Source organism: Sordaria macrospora, chromosome 5 (assembly GCF_033870435.1).
Source record: "Sordaria macrospora chromosome 5, complete sequence".
Classification (NCBI taxonomy): Eukaryota; Fungi; Ascomycota; class Sordariomycetes; order Sordariales; family Sordariaceae; genus Sordaria; species Sordaria macrospora.
Genome location: NC_089375.1, coordinates 409470 through 433822, shown reverse-complemented (window position 1 = coordinate 433822; position 24353 = coordinate 409470). Strand labels below are relative to the sequence as shown.

General features: G+C 51.5%; 4 protein-coding genes across 4 annotated transcripts; 2 read left to right on the top strand and 2 right to left on the bottom strand.

Annotated features, from left to right (window-relative positions):
* Window positions 1–3: 3 nt before the first annotated feature.
* On the top strand, window positions 4–3822 carry SMAC4_07789 (uncharacterized protein; the record flags this gene model as incomplete). Its single annotated transcript, XM_066090691.1, has 2 exons — window positions 4–3532; window positions 3581–3822. The coding sequence occupies 2 exons, from the start codon at window positions 4–6 to the stop codon at window positions 3820–3822; spliced, it is 3771 nt and encodes a 1256-aa protein (XP_065947062.1).
* Window positions 3823–5088: 1266 nt separating this feature from the next.
* On the bottom strand, window positions 5089–8725 carry SMAC4_07790 (uncharacterized protein; the record flags this gene model as incomplete). The annotated part of the gene is made up of 1 exon (XM_003352301.2): window positions 5089–8725. The coding sequence occupies exon 1, from the start codon at window positions 8608–8610 to the stop codon at window positions 5089–5091; it is 3522 nt and encodes a 1173-aa protein (XP_003352349.1). The 5' UTR covers window positions 8611–8725.
* A 6139-nt stretch (window positions 8726–14864) lies between these two features.
* On the bottom strand, window positions 14865–18198 carry SMAC4_07791 (uncharacterized protein). The gene is made up of 2 exons (XM_003352302.2): window positions 15265–18198; window positions 14865–15203 (listed from the first exon to the last, which is right to left on the bottom strand). Exons 1-2 carry the CDS (start codon window positions 16155–16157, stop codon window positions 14984–14986), a joined length of 1113 nt encoding a protein of 370 aa, XP_003352350.2. The 5' UTR covers window positions 16158–18198; the 3' UTR covers window positions 14865–14983.
* A 1973-nt stretch (window positions 18199–20171) lies between these two features.
* On the top strand, window positions 20172–20447 carry SMAC4_13758 (uncharacterized protein; the record flags this gene model as incomplete). Its single annotated transcript, XM_066091596.1, has 1 exon — window positions 20172–20447. The coding sequence occupies one exon, from the start codon at window positions 20172–20174 to the stop codon at window positions 20445–20447; it is 276 nt and encodes a 91-aa protein (XP_065947061.1).
* Between the last annotated feature and the right edge of the window lie 3906 nt (window positions 20448–24353).

The following is a 24353-nucleotide window of genomic DNA, read 5'->3' as shown; positions in this document are numbered from 1 at the left end:
ACAATGGGCCCCGCTACTGCCATCAGCGCGTCGCCTCAGATGTCGCAACCCCAACTGCCGCCGCCGCCCGGCGCGTCCAAGATCAAGCGGCCTATTCCCCCGGGCATCCAGACCAACGGCATCACCACAGCCTCGCCGAACTCTGCCTCCCCTCTCATGTCCGCCAAACGCGCCCCGTCTGCCGCTATGGCCAACGGCTCTTCTGCTCGACCACCCCCTCCCAACCGCCCTCGCAATCGGGCCCCGTCTGCCCATGGCCCCGTTCCCGGAAGCGCTCAACTTCCTCCGACTTCAGCTACTTGCCTGGACGCACCGGCTGTCACCCTCAACGTTCCAGTTACCGACAAAGCCTTCCTAAGGAAGCATGCCGGCGTCCCACCGTCCTTGATCATACACCTCCATCAAAAACACTGGCGTTTCGACCAACAAGACACTGTCCAGAGCCACCAGTCACCCTTCGGCCTGGCTTTTCTCCCCCACATCCAGAGTCGGACTATTCCTCACCATCTCCTACGAGAGTTTCATCAATCAGGCGTTCCCTTCTACGACGGTTGCTTGATCGTCCAAGTCCGCAACCATTTGACGGCCACTCCGCCCAAGGGGCCAGCAAAGGCTGCTCCAGCTTCCAATGCCAATTCCATTCACAGGTGGTCACCCTACGTCACACCGTCGCCGTATACGCCATACCCGAAGGAGGCTCTCCAAGAACACCAGGGCGCCCAGCCCAACGGGCTCACCAAGCATGAAGACACAAAGGGCAAGGGCAAGGAGAATGTTCCCATCCAGAATGACCAGGCTGACGGCCAGGGAAACCAAGAGTCGACCAAGCCCCATATCATGACCGCTGTGCTACGCCCCACGGCAGAGAGTCTGGCTGAAGATCTGAGATTGGGCATTAGCAACCCCATGGCCAAAGCTATGGGAATTCCGCCCACTCCCAGCACCGCTGCACCACCAGTGCAGACACCCATGGGGCCACCTAGTAGGAAACGTAAGGCGGACCAGATCGAGCTGGACCCCAGGAACCTTGTGGCTGCCGAGGCCCAGATCTTGCTTAGCACCTTGCCACCTCTCGACTTGGAACCCGCAAGAGACCCGGAGCAGCTCATTGCAAAGCTCGAGCAGCAAACTGTGTCAGATCCAGCTCATTCGCATCCCCCACCCGAACCCAAGCGACGCAAGAAGACGGATGCCGAGCTGGCAGAAGAAGACGCCCACGCCAGGCAGATGGAGCAGTACATGCTTGCGTGCGACGAGAGCAGGTCAAACAGGGCCGCTGGCGCTCCTGGTGCTGGTCGTGGGTCGGATGGTACTGGCCAAGCCACTGGCTCAGGCTTCGAGGCGCGGTTTAATCAATTTCAGCTTCTCGAAGAAATCAAGGCTAGGGTGGAACAAGAGAAGGCTGAGAAGGAGGTCCAGGAGGCCGAACAGCGGCGGATCTTGCAAGTGAAGCAACGAGAGCAGGCCCAGTTGGCAGCTCAAGCGGCCCAGGCAGCGAAGCAGCAAGCTCAAGCTCAAGCCCAGTTGGCGGCTCAAGCCCAGGCGGATCAGCAGCAGCAGCAACAACAACAACAACAGCAACAGCAACAGGCCTTGCTCCTCGCTCAACAGAAACAGGATCGGGACCGAATCAACAAGGAGAACCAGAGGAAAATGGCTATGGCTCAGGCACAACAGCAACAGCAACAGGCGCAGCTTCAGCAACAAGCTCAGCAGCAGGCCCAACAGCAAGCCCAAGCCCAAGCCCAAGCTCAAGCTCAAGCTCAAGCCCAGGCCCAGCAACAGGCCCAGCAACAGGCCCAGCAACAGGCCCAACAACAAGCCCAACAGCAGGCTCAGCAACAACAGCAACAGCAACAGCCGACTTCGATGGGCACACCACATACTATGCCTGCTACGATGCAAAATAGCCCTAACCTGGCTAACACCATACCTAATGGTGTAGCGAGGTTCTCTCAGGTATCGCAAGGCCAAGTGTCATCACCGATTATCCGGCAAAACACACCACAGATGGCATCGTCACCCATGGTTAACAGCGTGGCCATGCAAGCTTCCAACTCCAACATGGGCGGGAGCCCAGCACGGCCTCCAAGTGTGGCTCAGAGCCATGGTCCGATGTCCGTTCCCATGGCCGCCAGTATGTCTGCGAGAGGCAGTCAACAGAGCCACGCAGCCGGAACACCCAGGATGCCCAGCACCACCCCTAACATGGTCCACGCAACGCCTATGAGCCGTCCTTCGGTCGTCCCAACACCCCGCCTGCCCCAGGCCAGCCCACCACCTGGAATGATGCCGAACCAGCAAGGCATCATGATAAACCCCCAAACGGGAATGCCCCAGATGAACGGTATTCCACTCCCACAAGGCATGAACGCTCAACAGGCTGCTCAATATATTGCTGCTCAACAGAGGATGATGCAGCAGCGAATGGCTGCCGCTGGAATTCAAGGACATGCCAACCCTATGATGGCTGGGCAGATGACACAAGCCCAGCTACAACAACGGCTTGCTCAGCAACAGATGATGGCTGCTCGTCAGCAGCAGCAACAACAACAACCACACATGATGGCTCCTGGAACTCGGGATCTCGCTGCGCAGTACTCTGCTACGCTGGCTAACATGCAGCAACAGCAACAGCAGCAATACATCGGTCAGTTGCAAGGACAGATGCGCGCGGGTATGGTCGGTCAACCAGGCCAGGCGGGTATGATCAACATGGCTGGTCTAAACCCTCAACAAGTAGCCATGATGCAACAGCAGATTGCCATGCGACAGCAACATCAACATCAACAGCAGCAAATAGCTCAACACCTCCAACATCAGCAACAAGCCGCACAACAAGGAGGCCAACCCGGCGTTTCCACCCCCGGCCAAGTCGTCGGTGTCCCCCGCCCCAACCCCGGACTGGTGGGAATAAGCCAGCAACAATTGGCCGCCATCTCCTCCAACCCAGCCTTGCTACAACAGATCAACAACGTGACTACTTCGCTATACTCCAAAAGGCTACCTGGGTTTGCCGAGAAGTGGGGAGGTCAACCCAACAACATCCCGCCCGACCAGATGGAGATGTTCAAGAGCCAGTGTCGGTCGCACGCTAAGTCTATGGTAATCCAGAATTACCTGAAGGCGCAACAAACGCAAGCACAGGCTCAAGCGCAGGCGCAGATGGCAGGACAGGGTGGTGGTGGTGGACAACACGGTCAGATGACCCAGCAGCAGATTCAGCAGGCCATGGCTCAGCAGATGAACGGTGGTGGTGGCCAGATGGGTGGTCAGGGACAGATGGGTGGCGGTGGTGGTAACGGTATGGTGGCTGGGCAGATGAACGGTATGGCCAACCAAATGGCCGCTCAGCAAATGGGTCAGCAGATGGCTGCCGCGGGAGGAATGAATCCTATGGCAATGCAGCAGTTGCAACAGCAGATGCAGTTGCAGATGGCTCAACAACAGGCTGCTGCTGCTCAGCAACAGCAGCAACAGCAGCAACAACAACAACAGCAACAGCAAGGTCAACAACAGCAGGGGATGATGGGTAATCAGCAGGGAATGTAGGACGTTCCACTGACTGAGACTGATGTAGATGTTCCTGGAGTTGATGTAGATGGAGATGAGGGTGGCTATGGTGGTCATGGTGGTGGGCATGGTGGTGGGCATGGTGGTGGTTATGGGGAAGGAGAAGGAGATGAGCGGTATGAGGTCCAAGAGCAAGGTCAGAAAGAGGCCCAACGGCAACAAGGCCAGGAAGAGCAGGGACAGATGCTGCAAGAGGAGGGGATGGTCATGCCTCAGCAACATGCTCAACAGGGACAACAGGCGATGTAAAATGACCTGATTACCCTTGAGGAGATGGATGTCAAATTACGCCAGAGAAGACAAGGGCGAGAGTCAGCAAGAAGATCGCGGCAGCGGATCGAGCAACAGAAAAAGCAGCAGCAGGACGAGAAAGCCGCTGAAGCTGAACCTGAAGAAACCAGAAGTGAAGCTCAAGCCCAAGCTCAAACCGAATCACCCAGGGCAAGAAGAAAGAGGCTTGAACGAGAGCGAAGCAGGAAATATTATTGGGAAAAAAAATATCAGCAGCAGCGGCAGAACGAACAGGCTGCTCTAACCGGGCTTCAGGCCAGAATTGAAGCTCAAGCCGAAGAAGATGAAGGTCAACCTCAACCTGAACCAAGCTCGAGAAGAAATCGACGCATGTGATCCTGTCAGTCAATCCAAATTGGAAGCGTTGCAGATAAAGGAGGAGCAGGAAGAGGAGGAGAATAAGGAGGACCGAAAACTCGAAAGAAGAAGAAGAACAAGTGTCATGGATATATATGGACATGGCTTCTGATAGCTTTGCTGCGTGTGTAACATCGCATTTTTAGATCTTTCTCTCATTGCATGCTTATTATACCCTGGAAGACGACAGTACATGGATGGGTGGGTGTTTATTGCTTTGCTTTTTTGGAGGAATTACCAGGATATGGGGAATGGGAAAACATACAGGAAACTTGAAGGAAATGAAGAAAGGAAATGAAGAAAAGGATAGGATATGATGGGGCTATTACTTGGTGTTGTTGCGCTTATGTTTTTAAATCAGTTGAGATATCCAGCATTTTTTATGGTTTTGAATTATGAGTTGTGCAACAAAATAGTGGTGGTGATTCGTGGTTTCGTTGCTTCACTGCTTCATTGTTTCGTTGCTTCTCTGTTTCTGTGTCCGTACACTAGAGCATCCATAACTGAGGTTAAGCAACTGTATGACTACAGGTACCTATATACCATAACAGAACGAAATAGAGTTGACCAAGATGAGACCGTTTCCAACATAAACCTCCCAAAGGAAGAGTGTATGTGCAGAGTCATATCGCCACAGATAAACCAACCGCATAGGTATATCAGCTATACCGCTAGGCATACAAGTCTCAGCCACATAGCAAAGGCCTGTCAGCGATAGTAGACCTTGGGATGATAGACCTGGATAGCGAAGTTCTAATACAGATATGGAGGCTAGATACCGTGGAAGGTCTTCGCTCGCTCGCTCGATTTAACTAATCATGTCCGCTTCGCTGGTTGCTGCCGTTTTCCTATTCTACATCCTAATACCTAATATCTGATAACCTTCAGCTCGCCCATCCAATGTTTACCTGCCCATTCCGACTCGCTGTTTTCATCGTCACTTCCGCCCACCACAGTGGCTTTTTGTTTACCCTTTTTCTTTCCCTTGTCCTTGTCCTTGTCCTTGCTTTCGGAACCCTCAGTCTTACCACTGCTACTGCTACTGCTACTCCCACTTCCACTCCCGCTAGTTAACGCCCTAAACTTCTTAAGTTCTTCAATCACGTCCTTCATCTGGCTTAGTTCCTCGTGTGTAGGACGACGCATATCTTTTCTTAGGAGGTCTCTGTTTTTGTGCCTGCTGCCTTCCGTGCTCCTCCTTTCCGTGGAGGTATTTGAGGGGGTAGAAGTAGAGGTAGAGGTACTTGTGGAGGTGGACGGTGCAGTATCCAACCCACTACTACCACCATGCGCATTCTGGGAGGCAGAGGCAGAGGTAGATGTAGAAGAGACGGAGCCAGAGGCATCAACAGAAGGAAACATTACATCCCCAAACAGACCCGCTTTCCATGCATTCCAAAAGACATAACATCCTGCCCCTGTTGGTATTTCGGGGGGGCCTCCCCTCCTCTCTTGAGCTTGATCTTGAGCTCTCCTCGTCGCCTGACGTAGCTCTTCCACGCGCTGTCCATAATGAAGAACTCTGTTTGACCGTTGACGAAGCAGCGCAATTTCATAACGATTTGCATGAGGGTGCACTAACTCGGCCTCCACCCGTTGTTGTTCTTCTTCATATCTAACCACCCACCGCCCCAGTTCCAGTTCCAGATCCCGCTGCTGTATGGGCAACTGTGTCGGCACCCCTGCCCGAACCATGCTCGGGGTGGCAGCGTTGATGGGATGGAAGAGTTGTAGTAGGATGCGATTTTGCTCGGCGGCGCTAGGGCCACCGAGGCCAGCGTTGAGACTAGCAGAACGTACACTTTCTGGATGCAACCATAGAGCGCGGGAGATGAGAAGGTGGTAGGTGGTCAGGGAAGCTTGTTTCTCTTCGAGAGAGAGGAAGTAGGGGAAGGAGGTGTAGCAGGGAGGGATGGGGGTTAGTGGAGCTGGGTTTTCTGATGGACGAGGAGGCTGTAGTGAAGAAGACGAGGCATGGGAGGTGGTGGAATATGGGAGTGGCACTTGAGAAAGAGAAGTGGAAGGAAGTCGGGCTGGAGTGGGTGAAGCTGTGTACGCGGGTGGTGATGAGTCAGCTCGTCTTGTGTTATAGCCAGTAATTGATTGTATTGATACTGGTAATGCAGGAGGCGTTCGGGATTCTTCGACATGTTCTTGTGGACAGTCCGGGGATTGTAGTGAATCGAATGGCCCCTGAACTGATGATGAGGATGCTAGCCCAGACGGCGATACCCCATTGTTGACGAGCACCGGTTGGTTTGGGCTGTCCTTGTTGTACCCAATGAATACCTTTGGGTTTCTTTTTGGCCTCAAGGGGTCCGTCACGTAAGTTGGTCGACTCCAATCAAGCTTCCCACGCGCCCAATGGTCAACTCCCTGTGACCATTGCTGATACCGAGACTGAAGCACCGCTCGGACCTCCGGTGTCTCGGCGGCCAGTCGGGGCAACTCTGAGCTGTCCTGCGGTTGTTGCCGCCGGGGCCCTGTCGCGCTGTTGTTGTTGGCATTGACATGTCTCACAGCGGACGACGTTGATGGGCCGCTTGTGCCGTTTCTGGTGTTGCGGCTGGTGAACCCCCCAAACGTTCCAAACTCGTCAGTAGCACCGCTGTTGAGCAGGGCTTCGGCATCAAAGCCCTCGTACGCATCAGTTCCCATCTGGGCCTTCCCTTGCTCGTCACGCGGGTCAGGGTCGAATTCGAGGAAGATCTTGCGCAGTCCGGACAGCAGCGGTGGTTGATAACGTGATTGGACCCGGCGATACTCTGCCCTTAATTTGGCAATTGTTTGTTCCTGAAACCATGCAGCTTTCAGCAATCCCTTGAGTCTCTCGATCAAAGTCCCGGTAGAGTACCGTGGGATGTGCGTCAAGGTCAAGGAACTCAGTCGGGGGTTCATGTCTGGGTGGAAGGGGTTGGGAAAGACCAAATCGGCTCGAGGGAGGAGGAAGGTTTCGGCAAACCATATCTTCTCCATGGCAGAAAGATCATCAAAGCCCGTTAGCGAGGGTAGATTGGTGACAAGTGAGTGATGGATACGCAAGATTTGTAGGTTGGTGAAGACAGGGCGAAAGAGATGAGAGAGACCCAAGATGCCGGATATTGCCTGGTTCTTGGAGCCAGATACGCATGATGGTACAACTCTGGAGTCGTGGTAGTACCCGTCGTATCGAGACATGTCTTTTTCAGGCATGAACAGCATAGAGTCGCACTCGAACCGCTGCAACTGCTCAAATCCATACTCAATGAGCTTCTGAATTTTTTTCACAGTGAGCATGGGGTTCTGGTTGAGATAGAGATGGGTGATACCAAGGAAAGGAGGCTGAAGATAATCGAACAAATGAACACCCTGCATGCCGATGGCTTTGATGACAGCATCAAGCGAGTCATCGAGAGCTCTCTTTCTGACCTCGCGAGACTCTGCATCGGGATCCTCTGCATATTCCGGGCTGTCCTCATGGTACCTCCGGGGATGATACAAACGCAAGTCCTCGGTCCAAGGTGTCTCGTGAATAAAGAAACCATTCGTGCTACTGCATATAGAGCCTTCCAATTCGTAGCGATGGCCGTGGCCAAAGCATGTGCACAATCCATCCTCGTTACGGCCCCCGACCTGCCTAAAGCGAGTGAATCCGAAAAACCGGTAGGCGTCTTTGAGAAAGCGATTAGTCAACCCGTTGTTGGATAGATCAAGACTCCATAACCTCCGCCCCAGGTTACGGAGGATTTCTGCAGCGTGGGTGTCTCCCAAATCGTGGCCTGTCGCCTTCAGGATACGTAAGCGGGGCATACGCTTGAAGAGGAGGGAGGTCGGATGAGGGTGTCCATGCCGCTTGTGAATGTAAGAATCATCCAAGTAGACGATGAGGTTCCGGAATTGTTCATAGTCTGGCCATTGTACTGGCAGTTGAGAACACCTGACGGCAGAAACGACATATGGCCGTCTTGGAAACCAGCTAGCGCTGAATTGGATGATCTGCTCGTGGTCATCTGGGGGAGGACAATCAAGCAGGGTTAAACAGCGCAAGTTGAGGAACCAGGAGGAGGGAGGAAAGGCTCCGGGTGCACGGCCGAGCATGGATAGCCAGTCCTTGATGCGTGGAGTGAAAGCGAACACCAGGGAACGGGTGTTCAAGCGGGCATAAGGCACGGTACGCAATAACAGATCGGTCCTCGGAATTTTCTCTCCATCAGGCTTGGTTATTGGCCCGAGGGCGTAGCACATGGCAAACGGGTCGAACCAGAGCTTCGGGAGGAAATATTTGTTGAAGCGCCGGGACACACAGCAGAGTCGGGCATAGTCGTTGATCGGGATGTACGGGTCAACCAGCTCCAGCCAGTCCGCTTTCCTGGTAGCCTCCTCGTATGTTGGTAGAGTTATTGCTGACATACTGATTGTTGATGACGTCCGAGGGATGCTGATATGTTGATATTCATTTGTACAATATACTGCCCGGGAGTTGGTAAAGATGTCACAACGTTAGGTCCCGGGAATGATGAAAACCCGGAAAAGGGGATCTGGAGCCATTTAAGTGAGGTGCAAGGTGCTGGACAGAATGGGTCAAGTTGCCGATGACTCCCCGGCGATGCTGGTGGTGGTGTTGAGGGAAGGTCGAATGAGGCGATGCAAATGGCCAAGCAGGAACAGTGCATCCAAAGTTGCAGGTGTAAGCAGACATGTGGTCCCGATCGTTATGAATACGGTGCGAATTGTATATGAGAACTAATATCCTCTACTTACCCCACCTGTAGCACTTCTCTGTTATCCAACATCGAATTTGCCCGTCAACATCAACACATTCACTCTTTCCAGTTGTCAACACAACATCAAATCTCCGACTTGACCAAGAAATCTTCCTCCAGGAGTTCATGCCTCTGTATAAACAGTCATTTGAGCTGAGCCAACTCAGAAATGCAAGCCACAAGCCACGGTCAACATCCAGTGTTCCTTCCACCTTGTTAGGCTCGTTGGTTTCCCTAACACACACTAACAAATTAACCCCTTCCCAGCCGCCCAATGTATTCAAGCCCCCAACATGAACAAACACTGCCACTTTCGAAACGCCGAACGTGCCCTCCATCACCAACAACATCGATCCGGGCCACATACCCGAACCGACGTGAACCTCAACCAACCGACTCGAGAAACACGTGGCTCGGGGAGTGCCCGTGTTTGTGTTACCCCTCACTTGACCTTTTCTCTCGACAGGCTGCTGTCGCTACCAGCTTTTTGTCAATTGTGCCAGCTTCTTCCTCAAGCCTCGCTACGCCTCGTCACACCCTCCATCTTTCCATTGAAAAATGCCATATCCGGCCTGCTCGTTTTTCCATCGAACCATGGCCTTCAACTGAAAAGGTCAAAGGAAGATGGTGGGCCATGGGCAACAAACCTGGATGGTGATCGATATCGCGAAAAAAAAAAAAAAAAAAAGTGATACGATACGATACCTGCTCTTTTCTGCGTTATGAATGGCTAGCCTTAAGAGTGTTGGTGTTAGTCCTATCACATCACCCATCCTTGACGTTTATCCTTGAAGGTCGGGTCGTCGTCACTTCGCACGTAAGTACACCAGAAAAAACCAAGAACCGAGCCACTGGAACGCACCAAGCGCCGTGCGACCCCCCTTGCAGGCCAGACGCGGCGCGGCGACTATCATCGAAATGCCGATGCGAACCACCGGCGTAGCAGGCACAGCTTCTCGGTTGGTCGCGGTAGGGCAATCCACTGAATGATGATCCAGACTTAAGGCTCTAGACTCCCGCGGCGAGAGCGAGTCTTGCTCCGCGGTCTGTATTGCTACTCTACTCGAGGCGAAACAGGTGTTGTTGGTTGGTTGGTTGCATCAATCCGTTCCTTCGTTTCCATCTTCGTTTCGTCGATGCTACCAACGGCACTCACCTACATAACCGTCGTAGGAGCCGGCCGACCGGCCGCCCCGCATGTTCGAACCGGCCAGCGGCACCGTGCAGCGCAGCATTGCAATACATACGCAGTCGCAGCAGAGGCTTCCCGATATGCCAGATGAGGTACCACAGCATGTTTGGCGTCGTCATATCGTTCGGGTACCGTGGATTCGGTACCGGCTGTATGTATACGGACGAGTATGATTGACTTCGGTCAGTTGTTGGCTCACCTTGACCACCTAGTGTACACCTACGAGTGCTACAACTGACGGCATTTATCCCATGCCCAAATGTTCGAAGCCCATGTCATACAGAGTTGGCTCACCGGGCGTAACACTTTATCACGTTTGTCGTCAAGTCGGTGAGTTGGTGGCTTATTCTTCTTCTTCTTCTTCTTCTTCCTCTTATAGGACCTGCTGCATATCTGTTGGTGAAATTGTTTCCTTGTGTTGGTATCAAGTTTACTATATGGCTCTCTAAACTTGCAGCTAACACTCAACAGTCAACACCTAACGACAGCGAAAAAAGTAAAACGTAGAAAATAATTCGGGGTCTTCACTACGATGTGTATGTGATCGGCGATCAACTTTCGTGGAAAAAGGGAAAAAGAACAAGATGACATGGAGATGGAGATGGAAGAAGCAATGACAAAAGTCCCGGAGAAGAGGACGACCCCTCCTTTGCTGACTTGCTCACCTCAGCTCTGTCAGTTCAGCTCATCTTCCCATCTCGGGAAGTCACTGGTAGAGTATAGGAATTCGCATTCCCTTCCCCTCCTCTCGACTCCTCTCGATTTACCTCTCGATAACCAAGTAAACCCTGCAAATCACCGGCATCCAGAGCCGCGACCTGTCAGTTTTTTTTGACTGGAGTTTCTGATCTCGGCTATCATCCAGTTCTTGCCAAGAATTGACGGACATGATGACCATTCCCATGCCATTTGCCTTCAGTTGTCAAATGCCAAACGGTACACACACATGCATAACATCAACCTCTTTTCGGTGGATTAGACTGACTAACTGGTGTTCATCATTTCCTCACGCATAAGGTTACTGTAGGTGATCACTGGACCCTGGGTTTCGTATACTTCATAGGTAAGTAAAGATTCCTTACATCGGTCCTACCTACTATGCAGTATTTTGGTTTCAGTATTGCATGAACTTCCCTCTCCCGCAACTGAATTCGCAAATGATGCCCGAAAAGCGGCATACATATTGGTACAGACGGCTTTTTCAAGTCGATGAAGGTTTGACTCACCTCTCCTCAAGTTTATGGTGTACACACCACTATCGTCACTATTATCATCATGTACTTTCTGAACCCCTCGCTCGGCACACCCTACCAGGCACTGAGGACAACAACCCTTTTGTCAAGATTTCGTGCTCTTGATCGAACGATAGGTCTCTCTTCTCGAAAGCCAAGCAAGTATGTGATGAACTGATCGAGGACGACGAAAAGGTTGCAGCCACCACCATTTTCTTTCACACCCATCACCACAATGACAATGATAAATGATGACTGGAATGATCGATCATGCAGGTCCAGGACAAAGTCGCGGGTACCTGCAACATCCGAGCCCCATCCCTTCCCCCCCCCTTAAGGTGATTTTGACAGCTCCAGCTGCAGATTTTGTGTTCCCACACTGCCACATAGGAACAGCGGGAATGTCTTCGCCGCTTCGGTTCTACGCCGCCAAGTATGGGGTTAATGTGGTGGGACAAGATGTGTTTTTGATCGTGAGCCTCATGCTGCACAAAAGGAGTGGTTTCTTTGGGTAAGGCTTCCATTTCGCAGCTACACTGAAGTTGACTGAAAATACCTGAAAGACCAGGTCGCAGAAAGGCGGTAAGGAGATAACTACCTATCGTGACCTGTGGTGGCATATCGTGGCCTATGGCTGGTGATGGAATTGGACTCGTGATTGATTGATGGGTACGTTAACCTGCTTCTGCTTTACTGCAGAGTACTCTGAATCATGTTGTCACACGGACATTTGCCCATAGTTCTAGGTTAGGGTTGCCGAGGCTTAGCAGAGTCTCAATGCCTGACATCAGCCTCATGAATGCCCGGTGGCCGCAGGCCGTGAGGCTCAACCTCACTTTGGCCAGACTCTCAGCTACCAGCATTGCTCACCCAAGCCCCTCACAGAAGCGATCACAGCAACCAAGCAAGGATCAGAGCGACCGAACGAGGATCGGCGTCAGAAGAAGGAAGTAGAATGGTTGAAGGCACTCAGGAAAATCCACATGTATGAAGATCGCTATATAGATACCATGAGGCCTCAAGCAACAAGGCTTGGTACGTACCTTAGTACGCACCAAACCTCTTTGGCATAAGAAGGCCTTGAAGCCCGGCCTGGATTGAAAGGCTTCAGAGGATTCAACAAGGCCTTCGGGACCAAAGTAGTTTATCAGCGGAATTGAACTACTGTTCCAAGCCCAGAACACTGCCCTTGTCACACATGTAGAACACCAAACCATTACAGACAGATTCGCGATTGGCTTGGTGGTGGGTGAACTGACCTATCAAGTTACAATTGTTTCCTTTGCGGCGGTATCACCAAAAGGTGAAATGACAACTTGACCCTCACAGCTTACAGCTAGCTAACTACAGCTTATTGTCCTAGTTTATCGAACGGAGAACAATTCCGTAGCAATCCTCAGATAAAAGCTCCTGATACACTAGAAACAATTTGTGCTTGTTTGCTGGCCTAGTCCGGAAATGTACTCTTTCACATGTTATCGCCACCAATCCAGCACTTCAGCTCACCATCGGTCACCTAGATCTCTACTTGGTAGGCCTACCTTTCCGCTCTCGGTATCTATCATTCCCGGAGTATCCACAGCAAGCGAGCCCGGCGACATACCTGGAAGCTTGAAGCTAGAAGCTAACCCCTTTCCATCGACCTTTCATTCCCACCACAGGCACCGCTGCACGAGAAATATGCAATGCTGATCTGGCAGCTGTCTACATGTAGGTAGGCCAACCTCATAGGGCCGTCTGAATAGTAGTGACATCTTGGCAAGCGCTGGTAGACAGCTCAAGTATTCTGACCCCTACACAGTAAACCTTTTGAGAGATCTCATCTCTTGCCCGCAGTAGCTTTCTCGGCGTCCTTTTTCGGCGTTCTCGTTGCTTAATAGTACCCAGGGACAAAAAGAAAAAAAAGCAAGAATAATTTTGAACCCCTCATTTTCTTTCCTGGAGAACAACTGTAGACAAGTCCTCGGCTTACACTAGGTACCCTCGTCGAACGAGGAACCAACCAACCCAAAAATCAGAGGTAAGCGAACTCATCAACACCAAAGCGCCACACAAAGTAGGCTCTCTAAGAGTTATGTGATTGGAGCAAAAGGTGTTAAATAGTTCCCCCAAAAAGTTTCCCAAAAGCGGAAAGTGTAAAAAATCCACCTCACTCACCACCTGGAGAGTGAGCGCCTACGCCGCGCGCCGAGAAGGGGAAAGCGACTCATTCGCAACCTAAGCAAGAAAAAAGGAAAAGAAAGAAAGAAAGCAAAGTTGTCCGTCACCGGAAATCACACACCTGCGCTTCCGAGTATCGGTTCCGAACAGTTGGGCCCTTCTCTTTCTATTTCCACTTTGTTGGATGCTAGATTGATGGAAGTGATGGAGGTGATGCCACAGTGTCTAGTGGTGAGCAAACCGTATCCTGTGACAGAATTGAAATTCCGAGTAGTAGCGGACACGCATCAACTCTTTATTGTCAAGCAGTTATGTCCGAATCTCGAGATCTTTAGTTAGTGTTGACCGGAAACAATGCCAGCACTGGTACTCAGTAAAGAAAGTAAACAAATCCAGTGTCCAAGTGTTCAAACATTTCTCTCCCACAAAGCTATACCGAAGAAGGCCCAATCCAATTACTTACCTACCGACCGCGAGATATGTACGCTAGCAGATAACAATCGCAGCAATCTCCGGCCCAAAGAATGTCTCGGGGAGAAATTCAACTTGTCTCAACTGATAACATTCAAAACTGCGGGGTCTTTGTTCAACCTGAGACAGTTATGGTCGTTGCCCCTCGTCGCGTTGGTCGTTCCTTCCCGTTGTTACTTGCGACTCCCAAATTCCCAGGTTTCTGGGAAAGAGTGGAACGAAGGACACAGGCAACCTCATAAGATGATAAGTTCGTGTACGACATTAACCACGAGGAAGGTATCACCATCTGAATGACAAATATTTCTCTCTTTCGTGCACAATTATAAAGTGGCCAATTGGTGATGACTTGATGATATATCACTCTTGACATTTGTGAATAATTGCTTTTTCCTTTGTTGGTTGCAACTGGCTTTGCCTTTCCTTTTCCCTTTCCTCTCCCAGCCCGCCGAACAAGTCTAGTCCATCCAAAAACAATTGCCCCTCCTTCTCCATTAGGGCCCTTTCCCATCCATTCAACTCCCATTTGTAGATCCATTGCCATTGCGCCCCCTGATATATGGTCGCCCGCGGCTGCTGCACCAGTTTGTTACAGTACATGCGATTAATACATGGTCTTGGTATCGGAGACCCAGCTCTTTCTCTCTCTCGACTGATCTCACACATTAGGTAAGTAAGGTATGAAAGGCCTCCAACGCCCTAGATGATGGGATGCAGTGCAGTGTTGCAGTGTTGCAGTGGACAAAGGAGATCATAGAAAGAAAAAAAAAGGGAAAAAAAAAAAAAGCAAAAGCCATGCCAGCCAAAATGCCTTTTGGAAACATAGCACATTTGAGTGCGCCGCCGATGGTGTGGTATAGAATAAGGGGTATGTTGTACAACGAAACAATTGTTGCAGGAAAAGTTGAAAGCAGCAAAACAAAAGAAAGTAAACTCCAAACGCCTTGTACAGAAAAGCAGACAGCTTAGACGTGATGCTCGGCCTTTGGCTTCTTGTTCCGTCGGGGAATGTGCTTTAGCTCCTCTTCCAGAGCAGCCTTGGCCTTGGGAGCATATTTGACGCCCTTCATCTTGGTCGGCCTTGGCTTGGCGTGGAGCCCGAGATGTTGTCTTCGGTTGTCCGGTCGGTTGAATTTCTTGTCGCAGAAGCTGCAGGGATACCATATTGGGACTTCCGAGTGAGCACTGTTTGTTTGTTAGTTTGAGCTCTTGTTGGTTGTACAATTACAAGCACGAAATGACTTACTTTTTCTTGTGCCTCTTGAGATGCTCCGACCGCCTGTATGTTTTTCCACAGCCAGGGTAATCACAAACGTTGGTTCCAGCAGAGACCCTTTGGATCGGGTCGATGAGTATCGAGCCTGGGCCATATGCACCCTGCTCATGCTTGACTTCTCCGCCCATGTGCATGCTTGGCCGGGGCGCCAAAGGAGCGTCTCGTTGTACCATCTGGAGGGCTGTTGTTTTTTGCCGAGCCTCTTTCACGTAGAGTTGTCTCTTCCCGGCAGGCGAAGGATACGAGTGTTCACCAGCCGACATGGGAGACATCTCCTCTTCCTGTTTTACTCTTGAAGCCGACCGGCAAGAGTTTGACGATGGCGAAAGAAACTTGGCAAAGATGGGACTTTCTGCTTGTTCCCAGACGGACCACGCATCGTATGTGTTGCCGGGCTGGATTGCCTGTGCGGCAGGGCTGGGTGCAAGCGGTGAAAGAGCCAGGCCGTTGTGGAATGTGTAGTAGTCCATCTGCTGAGGGGACGTAAGATGGGTTCCAACATCGTTGTAATACATTGGCTGAACGTTGTTGAGTTGGTTTCGAGAAGGTGTAAGAGGCATCCCGGTTGCGAGAAAGTCGGAGCCATCTCCAGCTTTCATGTTGAGTGGAAAGTAGGCAGACACGGAAGATGGCGGCGGGGTGAAGACATTGTCCACCGGAGGGGCGAAAGACGAGCCGAAGTCCATTGAGTTGTGGCGAGCAGGCGTGGACGAGCCGGATGATGGCGTGAAGGGGCCGTTGGAGGCAAAGGAGTAGGAAGAGCTAGCACCGCTGAAAGACGAGGGCGGGTAGTCAAGGAAGCCAGCGTCGTGGTGGTCCAAGTCCAGAAACAAGTCGCACATGGAGAGCGCGTAGGTGACCATGTTGATAGTAATGAATACGTAGAGGAGTTGGTTGTCAAGGTAGCGGTTGGTAGCAAAGAAAAGCCCAGGAATGAAGCACAACAAAGAGTGGAGGAGGGGTAAGGATTGGAAAGCGATGGAGGTGATTCCCTTTAGTTATACAGCAATCCAGAGGAGGTGATCTCAAGAACAATGTTTGACCCCTTAGACATCTAGGGAGAGGAAGTGTCGGAGGAGGGAATAATCTTGTCAATATAAAGGGAACCTGGAGGCGGATGAGAGAAGGAGCCGCAGGGGTAGGAATGTGTGGCATGGGACCTGTGAACCTGACTAGAGTGACTAGGAGGGGGCCCTGGAGGGGGAACATGGTAGGGGTGGAATGTTGCCTATTTCGGAGAAGCGGCCAACATCCATCTCACACACTGGGTAGCTTCTACTTCTGGGGGATGATAACTTTGCGGTGGACTACCACGCGGCAAATTGGCCGAGAGAGAGCTGGGAGGTTTGGATCAAAGTCCCACAATTGTTTGGACCAGGGACCGTGTAAGAGGAGATGATCAGAGCCAGGACCTGCTACTGTACACGGCTGGATTGGGACAGCTCTGAGGCTAGCCCCGGCCCCTACCACTAGCGGCCATCGAGGTACATTCGGTACTTGGAGGACACTTGCATGCAGCGAAGTAACCCATCCTCACAGAGGAAAGCAAATCCGGGGGATCTTGACGCAGGGGTTAAAAGAAAGTGGCCTTGAAGCAATCGTCGAGTAGACCAGGAGATGCAGCATCTGTAATATTGAGTGTCTGTGTGTTGATGTTTTGAGCATGAAAAGCAGTCTTGTACATGCAGACTGTGGGAACTGAGGTTGAAACTGAAGTGTGGAGAGGAAAGTCAAACAAGGCGAAAGATATCGGCCAGAAACCAGCAGTGCAGTGTAGATCAGCCGAGTCGACCCTGGGGAGTTCCGTCGAGAGTCTGGGGGAGATGAGGACCACGGTGACAGTGAAAGATCCAAGACACCCAAGACCTAAGCAGCCAACGGTGAACATGGTGAAGGTGGTGCTTGGAATGGGTGCTACGGCAGTGTAGGAATGAAGAAGCCTCGCCTCAACCAGTCTTGGGATCCAGCCCATGAGGATCGACGCTTGTCGCGAGTTGATGGTTGACCATCTGTTGGCTTCAAGTCAGAGTGTTCAGTCTCTACCGATTGCTGGTTCATAGAGGACGGTGGTTGCTAGCAGAGTGCTGTTGGTATATGGGAGGTAGCATCTGCGGGGGTGTTGATGTTGTGTTGTTGCGATTTTTCAGTGTGTGGTGACTTTGTTCAGGCCCAACTTCCAAACACCCCCCTCGTCTGTCCCCATCCGGAAGGAAACTGTCCAAGCCCCGAACGGCGAAGTGAAGAGAGAAAAACGCCCACGACGTCAACGATGACCTTTCGACTGATGACCGTTGGTGTCGAAAGTGTTGATGAGTTGGTGTACACACCACTTGTGATTCGGCACTCGGCGAACCCGAATCTCGCGGTGGTTGTCGTCGGCACTGGAAATGTTGCTTGACACTAGCCTAGTACCGTCGTGAGGTGAAGAAAGGCCCAAGGACTCGACATGGAAAAGACTGGACATGGTGTCGTGAGAGATGACAGCCAATCGCAAGCGCGGGATCTCCACAGCTTTCACGGTTCACGGTTCACGGTTCACGCCATCAAAAGCCACGGCAAGTGCCATCCTGACCGCGGAGGGCTGCCAGTCGTTGAGAGAACAGGGGCAACGGGGTGACATTTTGACCCCACCTTCCCTAACAACCTTATTTTAACGTTGGTCGCACTGTCCCGTCTGTGGCTTTAGCACCCAGGCAAGTGGGGCGACATTGCCGGGTTGACCTCGAGGCAGGCTGCAATTCGTGGAGAGAAGCCTCTTGTGCCTCCAGTCTCGCAAGTCGCAACCCTCGACAACATTGCTTCCGTTCGGGCACGAGATTCCCCTGCCTTTCCGATCGCGGCATCTTCCAGCACCACTCTGCGACGGCACCACTCTGCGACGGCACCACTCTGCGACGGCACCTCTCTGCGACGGCACCTCTCTGCGACGGCACCTCTCGCTCAGCCCGCGTCCATGATACCCTCAAAGGCTTAAATTAGCAGAGGAAACGGGACAGATGGACAAAGAGTCTCACTCAGGCAAACACGGGCGCGACCGCCATCCACCGCTGTCCCATTATTTACCAGCATCCTTCTTTTCTTTGAACCCCTCTGGTTTGGATTGCAGCTTCGCCGTCTTGACCGTCTGCCTTCAACATGCACACACACAAGAGCACTGGAACTCAACCTAAAATACTTACTGATCCACGGTTGCGGATCTTGGGGAAGATGCCGCTGCAAGGCACGGATCTCTTTCTCTTGGTCAAGATTCGTCCGTCTCACGGACCAGTGACCGTGACCAGTGACCACGGGCCAATGCGAGAGCAAGAGGGAAGCTGCGGGACTACGGCTCGCCCTTTTTCCGTATGCCGAAGAGTCCCAATGTCTCTGTCTTCAATGTCTCGAACTCATCAAACCCATCTCTCCCTGTTCGCCTCTTAATTGGCCCTTGGAACTCACAAATCATGCCGCGATCGTTCAACGGTCTGCACGACATCGAGATCCAGCTGCTCTGACTGATTCCCTTACCTCCAACATTATCATGTTGAACCAGCGGTATCTGGCTCTGACAAGTTACCGTTGTCGTCTGCATGGATGAATGACTTGACTGACAAGAGGCCATGCCAGCTGGATTAGATCATGGAAATTCGGATGCTTCATTTGGAGATCTACCGCCTATCCTCCATCTCAGCCACACCTGGGGTCCAGTGTTTGCTCTTATTGACAAACACCGTTGGCCAGGCCACCGTTCGGAGGTCACTCACGTTTTCCTGTTTCGCAGTTCATCCAACCTGACCAACCTCAGCCCCTTGTTACCAACACTTAACCCGTATTACTCAAGGGTTACACACACACCGCACACTTACATCACGCAGGGGCCGAGGTCCCGCAATGGCTTCCTCATGGCAAATGTCACACTTTGTATACGACATGGGAAATGTCATGCTTGCCTGGCCGATGGTTCGATTTTTGTCATCAGATGGCGGTATGTTTATTGTTTCTCGCTGCCCATTGGACTGCTGCCCTTACACCCATCTCAACAGCAGGGGGCACCACTATGTAAGTCAGAACCCCCTTTCTGTTCCATTCTCGTTCCTGCATTAAGCAAAACCCTGATATACCTGGAGGTATCTCCAGTATTCATGGCTTTTGCTCGGCTGGTTCCGTGGCCCTCGAGGTCCATGTTAGACAAGAGCAACTTCTTTGAAGAGTTGGTCACAGATCTCCCAACAGGTGCATCACTCGCCATCCGTGCAACTCGAATATTGATTTGACAATCTCATCACCATATAGAACCCGCTAGGGGATATTCTCCTCTTTTGGAGTGTGCCGCCTACTCTGCACATCCGGCCATATGACTGGTTGGCCTTCAGCAAGGCAGAGTTCACCTCCAGAGACGAAAACGGCGATGCACCTGCTCCCGCCAGATGCGAACTGCTGCAGTGTCCGTCCGTTGGTAGCCGCTCGTGGCAAACACCCGACGCAGGAACATCTCCTAATCGGTCTTCCTGCATACCATCTCGCTCAACAGGCAGCCTCATACCGTCGCAGATTGACATGCCTGGTATAACAAGAGGTACATATACGATATACTTGGTAACCACACCGAGGTCCTGTGCTTGGAGCTTCACCGAGCCGGGAAATACCTCTGATTGCTTTGTTCATACACGGCAGACTTGGGCCGAACAAGAGGAATCTTCGTGATCCTGGCCTTCTGGGTTGAATATCAGCGAAAAAGACACCTCGACGAAAGCCTCAACATATTCCAGAAAATGAGGGTTTGCCGCGCCAACAGTGCGATAGGCTGTTCAGCCTTAGTTAGGCGGATCAGACTAGACGGCATCACGGTGTCCAGATGACATATACGCCACTTGCAGACCGCCTCCGGCTTGTTCTTTATGAGGCTCCACAAGTGTGTTACACGAATCTCGTGCCCCAGTAAGGCGAGATGCAACTTTGAAAAGTGTCAAGTGCGTGTGGGACGGGGATGTTTGGCATGTGTACTTGGTATTCTCACTCCAATGAGTGGTGTAATATTGTCGAGGCTTTCGGATGCGTACCTGCTTCCGTCACAAGCGTGCATGGTACTACATCCGACGACGTTGAACAAGTTCCTGCATAATGCAGACGACGACGACGACGACGACATACATCATACAAGGGACCTTGTCTGAAAACCTGGATCATCGGCCTTTTTTCTCTCGACTATTTTGGGGGCCATTCAGTGCAAAACCGTAGGTGTTGGCGTCTCAAGTGAGCAGCAACATCAGCGTGTTTGACGCCTACGGAAATAGGCTTACTAGTAGCTTGTAACGCACCCCCTTGTTGACTGTCGAAGGAGTCTGTCACCCCTCCGGGCCCTCGCCGGATCTGGTACAGGATGCGCAAAAGTAGCACATGTTGCCAGGACCTGAAAAGGCGGACATGACGTGCTACAGCATGAGTCCCTGTTTTTTGTTCTGCTTCGTCTTGTTCCTCTTTCTCTAGCCAACCCAACACACGCGCGTCTAGTCCCCCAAAGTCCCCTGCTCGACCAGGTTCGTAACTGGCAACCCCCCCGCAGCCGCGATGTTTGCTTCCACTCCCGCCCCAAGCGAGCAACAAAAACCCCCCCCTGGTGGTTGACCAGGACCCTGTTACCACCATGTTCACATAGGTGTATCTCCGCTGCTCTCACCTTTCACTTCCCACCTCTCATTCGCCATAACAGAGCAAGTTCTAAATGGAAATTAAAATGGGCTCGGGACCGACATGGACGGGATATCATGGGCCATTATGACGCCCTCTAACGTCCACAACCAAAGCCTTGAACTTGTCGCCAAGAAGAAATTGAAGCGAGCTTACTACTTCCTAGTTTGTCTTCTGTTTCGCTTACTTTTCCTTCATCTTCTCACGCAGACGCACACCCTGTCCTTTACCCCGTCCTAACCCTGAAAAGGACCTTGCTTGCTCTTTAGTCCCGTTTATCTGATCTTCTTCATGCATAACTTCTGGCTTCTATGCATAGTTCTAGCTCTGGCGGTGCCCCTTCATCTCTTCCCCGGTGCCTTTAGCTTGGTCCTTGCCCGTTGACTAATCTCGAGTAATCAATGTTTCCATATCATGTCATTCGCTCAGACCGAGTTTTCTCCTGGTCGAGGTGTGCGCGGCCCTTGACGAAAGGCTCAATGTGTGTATTTTGGAGGTCCATTTCATGACTCCCAGCCATGACCCTAAGTCTAGGGTTGCGCAGCCGCCTTCCAGGGTTCCCAACTCACAAGGCTTGCCAGGATAAGCACGCCACTCGCACCACAGACGGGAAAGTCTAAGAGAATTTCCTAGGAACTTGCCGCAAAGAGTAGCAAGTCGGTCAAGGGAATGGAGACAAAGACTATTGGCAAAGCCTCACCTCGTTAACAAGCTGATGCTGACGACGATGAGGAGTTGATGAACATAATTATGAACAAAGAGTCAAGAAGGGCTACCACACACCATGACTGAAGTGGAGGAGGCAAAGTCACTGGAGTGTAGGTATATTTGGGTGGAAGGATGGCCAGCCCACCCACGTGCCTGCCTACCAGCCTAAACTGTATTCGGCTCACATTGAGGATATCACATCGAGGAGACGCACCTAGCCTTGCCAGGTAGAGCGGCACTGGCTGGCGTACTGAAGGCGTCCATCAGCCCGTCCATTCTTTGCGACCTCAACAACTTTCTCGCCTCACCGTATCCGAACCAATAGATGTACTTTCGGACTTGAAAAAGCCACAATCAGCCCAAAATCCACGGCCAGACCGTTCACGGCGTTCAATGAATATTTGAGGGGTAGAGGGGCTCGGGAGGCCACGATGGCCTCGGCTGTCTGGAACCTGGAGGGAAGTAAATTTAGAGGAGCAGTGAGTGAGTGACTTACATGCAGGTAGGCGCTGCGGAACGTCAATGAGGAGCAGTGACCCGTACGTAGCTTGGTAAGTAGTATGTGATATCAGATGTGACGGATCACCAACGCTTGGCTGAAGGCTGAGTGAGGATGACGGAGACGTGAACTAAAGAAAAACAGTCCACAGAAACGATGACGGCAAATCTTGGCTTCGCGTGGTCTGGTCGGTACCAGCCGTTGCTCCGGTTCCACGATTCCACTTGCGTAGGATCAACAAGCGAGCGCCATCAGCCATCATGTTCGTTCGTTCGTTAACAAAGCAAGGAAAGGTACAGCCTCAAGCCTCGAGTCTCGAAAGCCACGTGGAGTGGGTGAGACGACAATAGGTACCTATCTTCAGTCTAGTCTAAGACGACAATAGGTACCTATCTTCAGTCTAGTCTAGGACGTTCGTGGCGCAGGTGGGTAGCTGGGCGTAGCTGGGCGTGGTTGTTATTTTTGCGCTCGAGGATGAGACTTAACTCCAGGTAGCTAAGCGAGCGAGAGTGAAATGGATGGCGAAGTTTGTTTCTGTGTTTTCTGTGTGAGTGTCCCCGTGCGGTTCCGGTCCCGGCTCCGGTCGGTGGGTTGGGTTGGGTTGGATACGGACTCGGCGATGCACCCCTACCGGATTCAGTAGAGGTATCAAGCGGGCAGCCAAGTTAGCCAAGGAATCGTGGCTTTCGGTGTGTGTGTATGAGGCTCACCGTACAGACACACGCCCTTTTTTGGGATTATAGGAAGAGCAAACTATTTTAGGTTGTGAGCTACCTAAGACAAGAAAGACCCTTGATGATTGATGTATGTAGGGAGGGAGGGAGGGGGGTCTGACAGATCACCTTGAGGAGTGGAGGTGTACACTGAATAAATGGATCCGACGAAAAAAAAATAATCAGTACCATGACCTCAAGCTTAAGGCAAGAAAGAAAAGAAGATTAGAAAGGATAATCACCGAAGAACGCAAAACGTGATCAAGCAGAAAACTGACAAGACCCGCCTCCCTCCCTCCCTTATTTGCGCAGCAAGCAAGCCTTTCGGAGTCCGGACCCTAGTGGAACAAAAACGCTTCGGCCGTAAAGTCGCAAACACTATGTTTGGTACTAGACTAGACTAGTTCTAGCCGCTCTTATCTAAACTCATCCAAACTCAACTAGCCCTGTCTGTCCCGTAGAATAAAGCCAAAATTGATGATGATGATGATGATGATGATGATGATGATGATGATGATGATGATGATGATGATGATGATGATGATGATGATGATATGATGATGATGATGATGATATGATGACGAGGACTGAGGATGCTTTTTGTTTTGTGAGTGGCCTGATTGATGGCTTTAACTTGGTAACTTGGTAAAGTGGTACGTAGTAACTTGCTAACGTGGTAAGTACATACTAAGGGATGCCATCTTATCTGCCTGATGACAGCAGGACAGCAGGACAGCAGGACAAGACAACAGACAGACAGCCACGGTCTGGTCTGGTTTGATTCGGGGTAGGTACTTATTTCTCACTCAGCGTTTCTCGTTCTCGTGGAGGATATCGGTTCCGTTTGGTAGGTGGTTTCCACTTCTGATGGATGGATGGATGGATGGGTGGGTGGGTGGGTGGATGGATGGAAAATGGGATGAAAGAGGCGGAGGCTGCGGAACATAGGTAAAAAGAAAGAACGGACAGTTCTGGTCTGGTCTGGTCTGGTCTGGTAATACCTAGCAATACCTAGGGTAGCAAGTAGCAAGTGACGTTGAGTATTCTACCTACCTACTTACCTACCTAACCTTTCATACGCACTATCGATGGTAATATGGTAAGCCGCTGAGCCGCTGAACCAGAACTAAAGTATTTCGGCAGCCCTCGCTTTATTTGAAAGTTTACCTAAGGTAGGTTGATGATTACCTGGTGAGGTCTGGTGCGGTGCGGTTGCCAGGTTGCCCGGTTGCCCGCAGTGCAGTGCCAGGCAGATTTGGGTTATGACTTATGACGGGCGGGGGAAAGAAAAGATGCTTATTACTTTAGGTATTGAGAGTTGTTATGTCCCAATATCCTGTTCTAGTATCCCTTTCTAGTGTTCCTTCTAGTGTTCCTTCTAGTGTCCCTTCTCAGAACTCAGGACTTCCCTCCCTCCCTCTCTCAAACAACGAATGCACGAGTGCACTTACTAGGCAAAGCAAATGAAAACT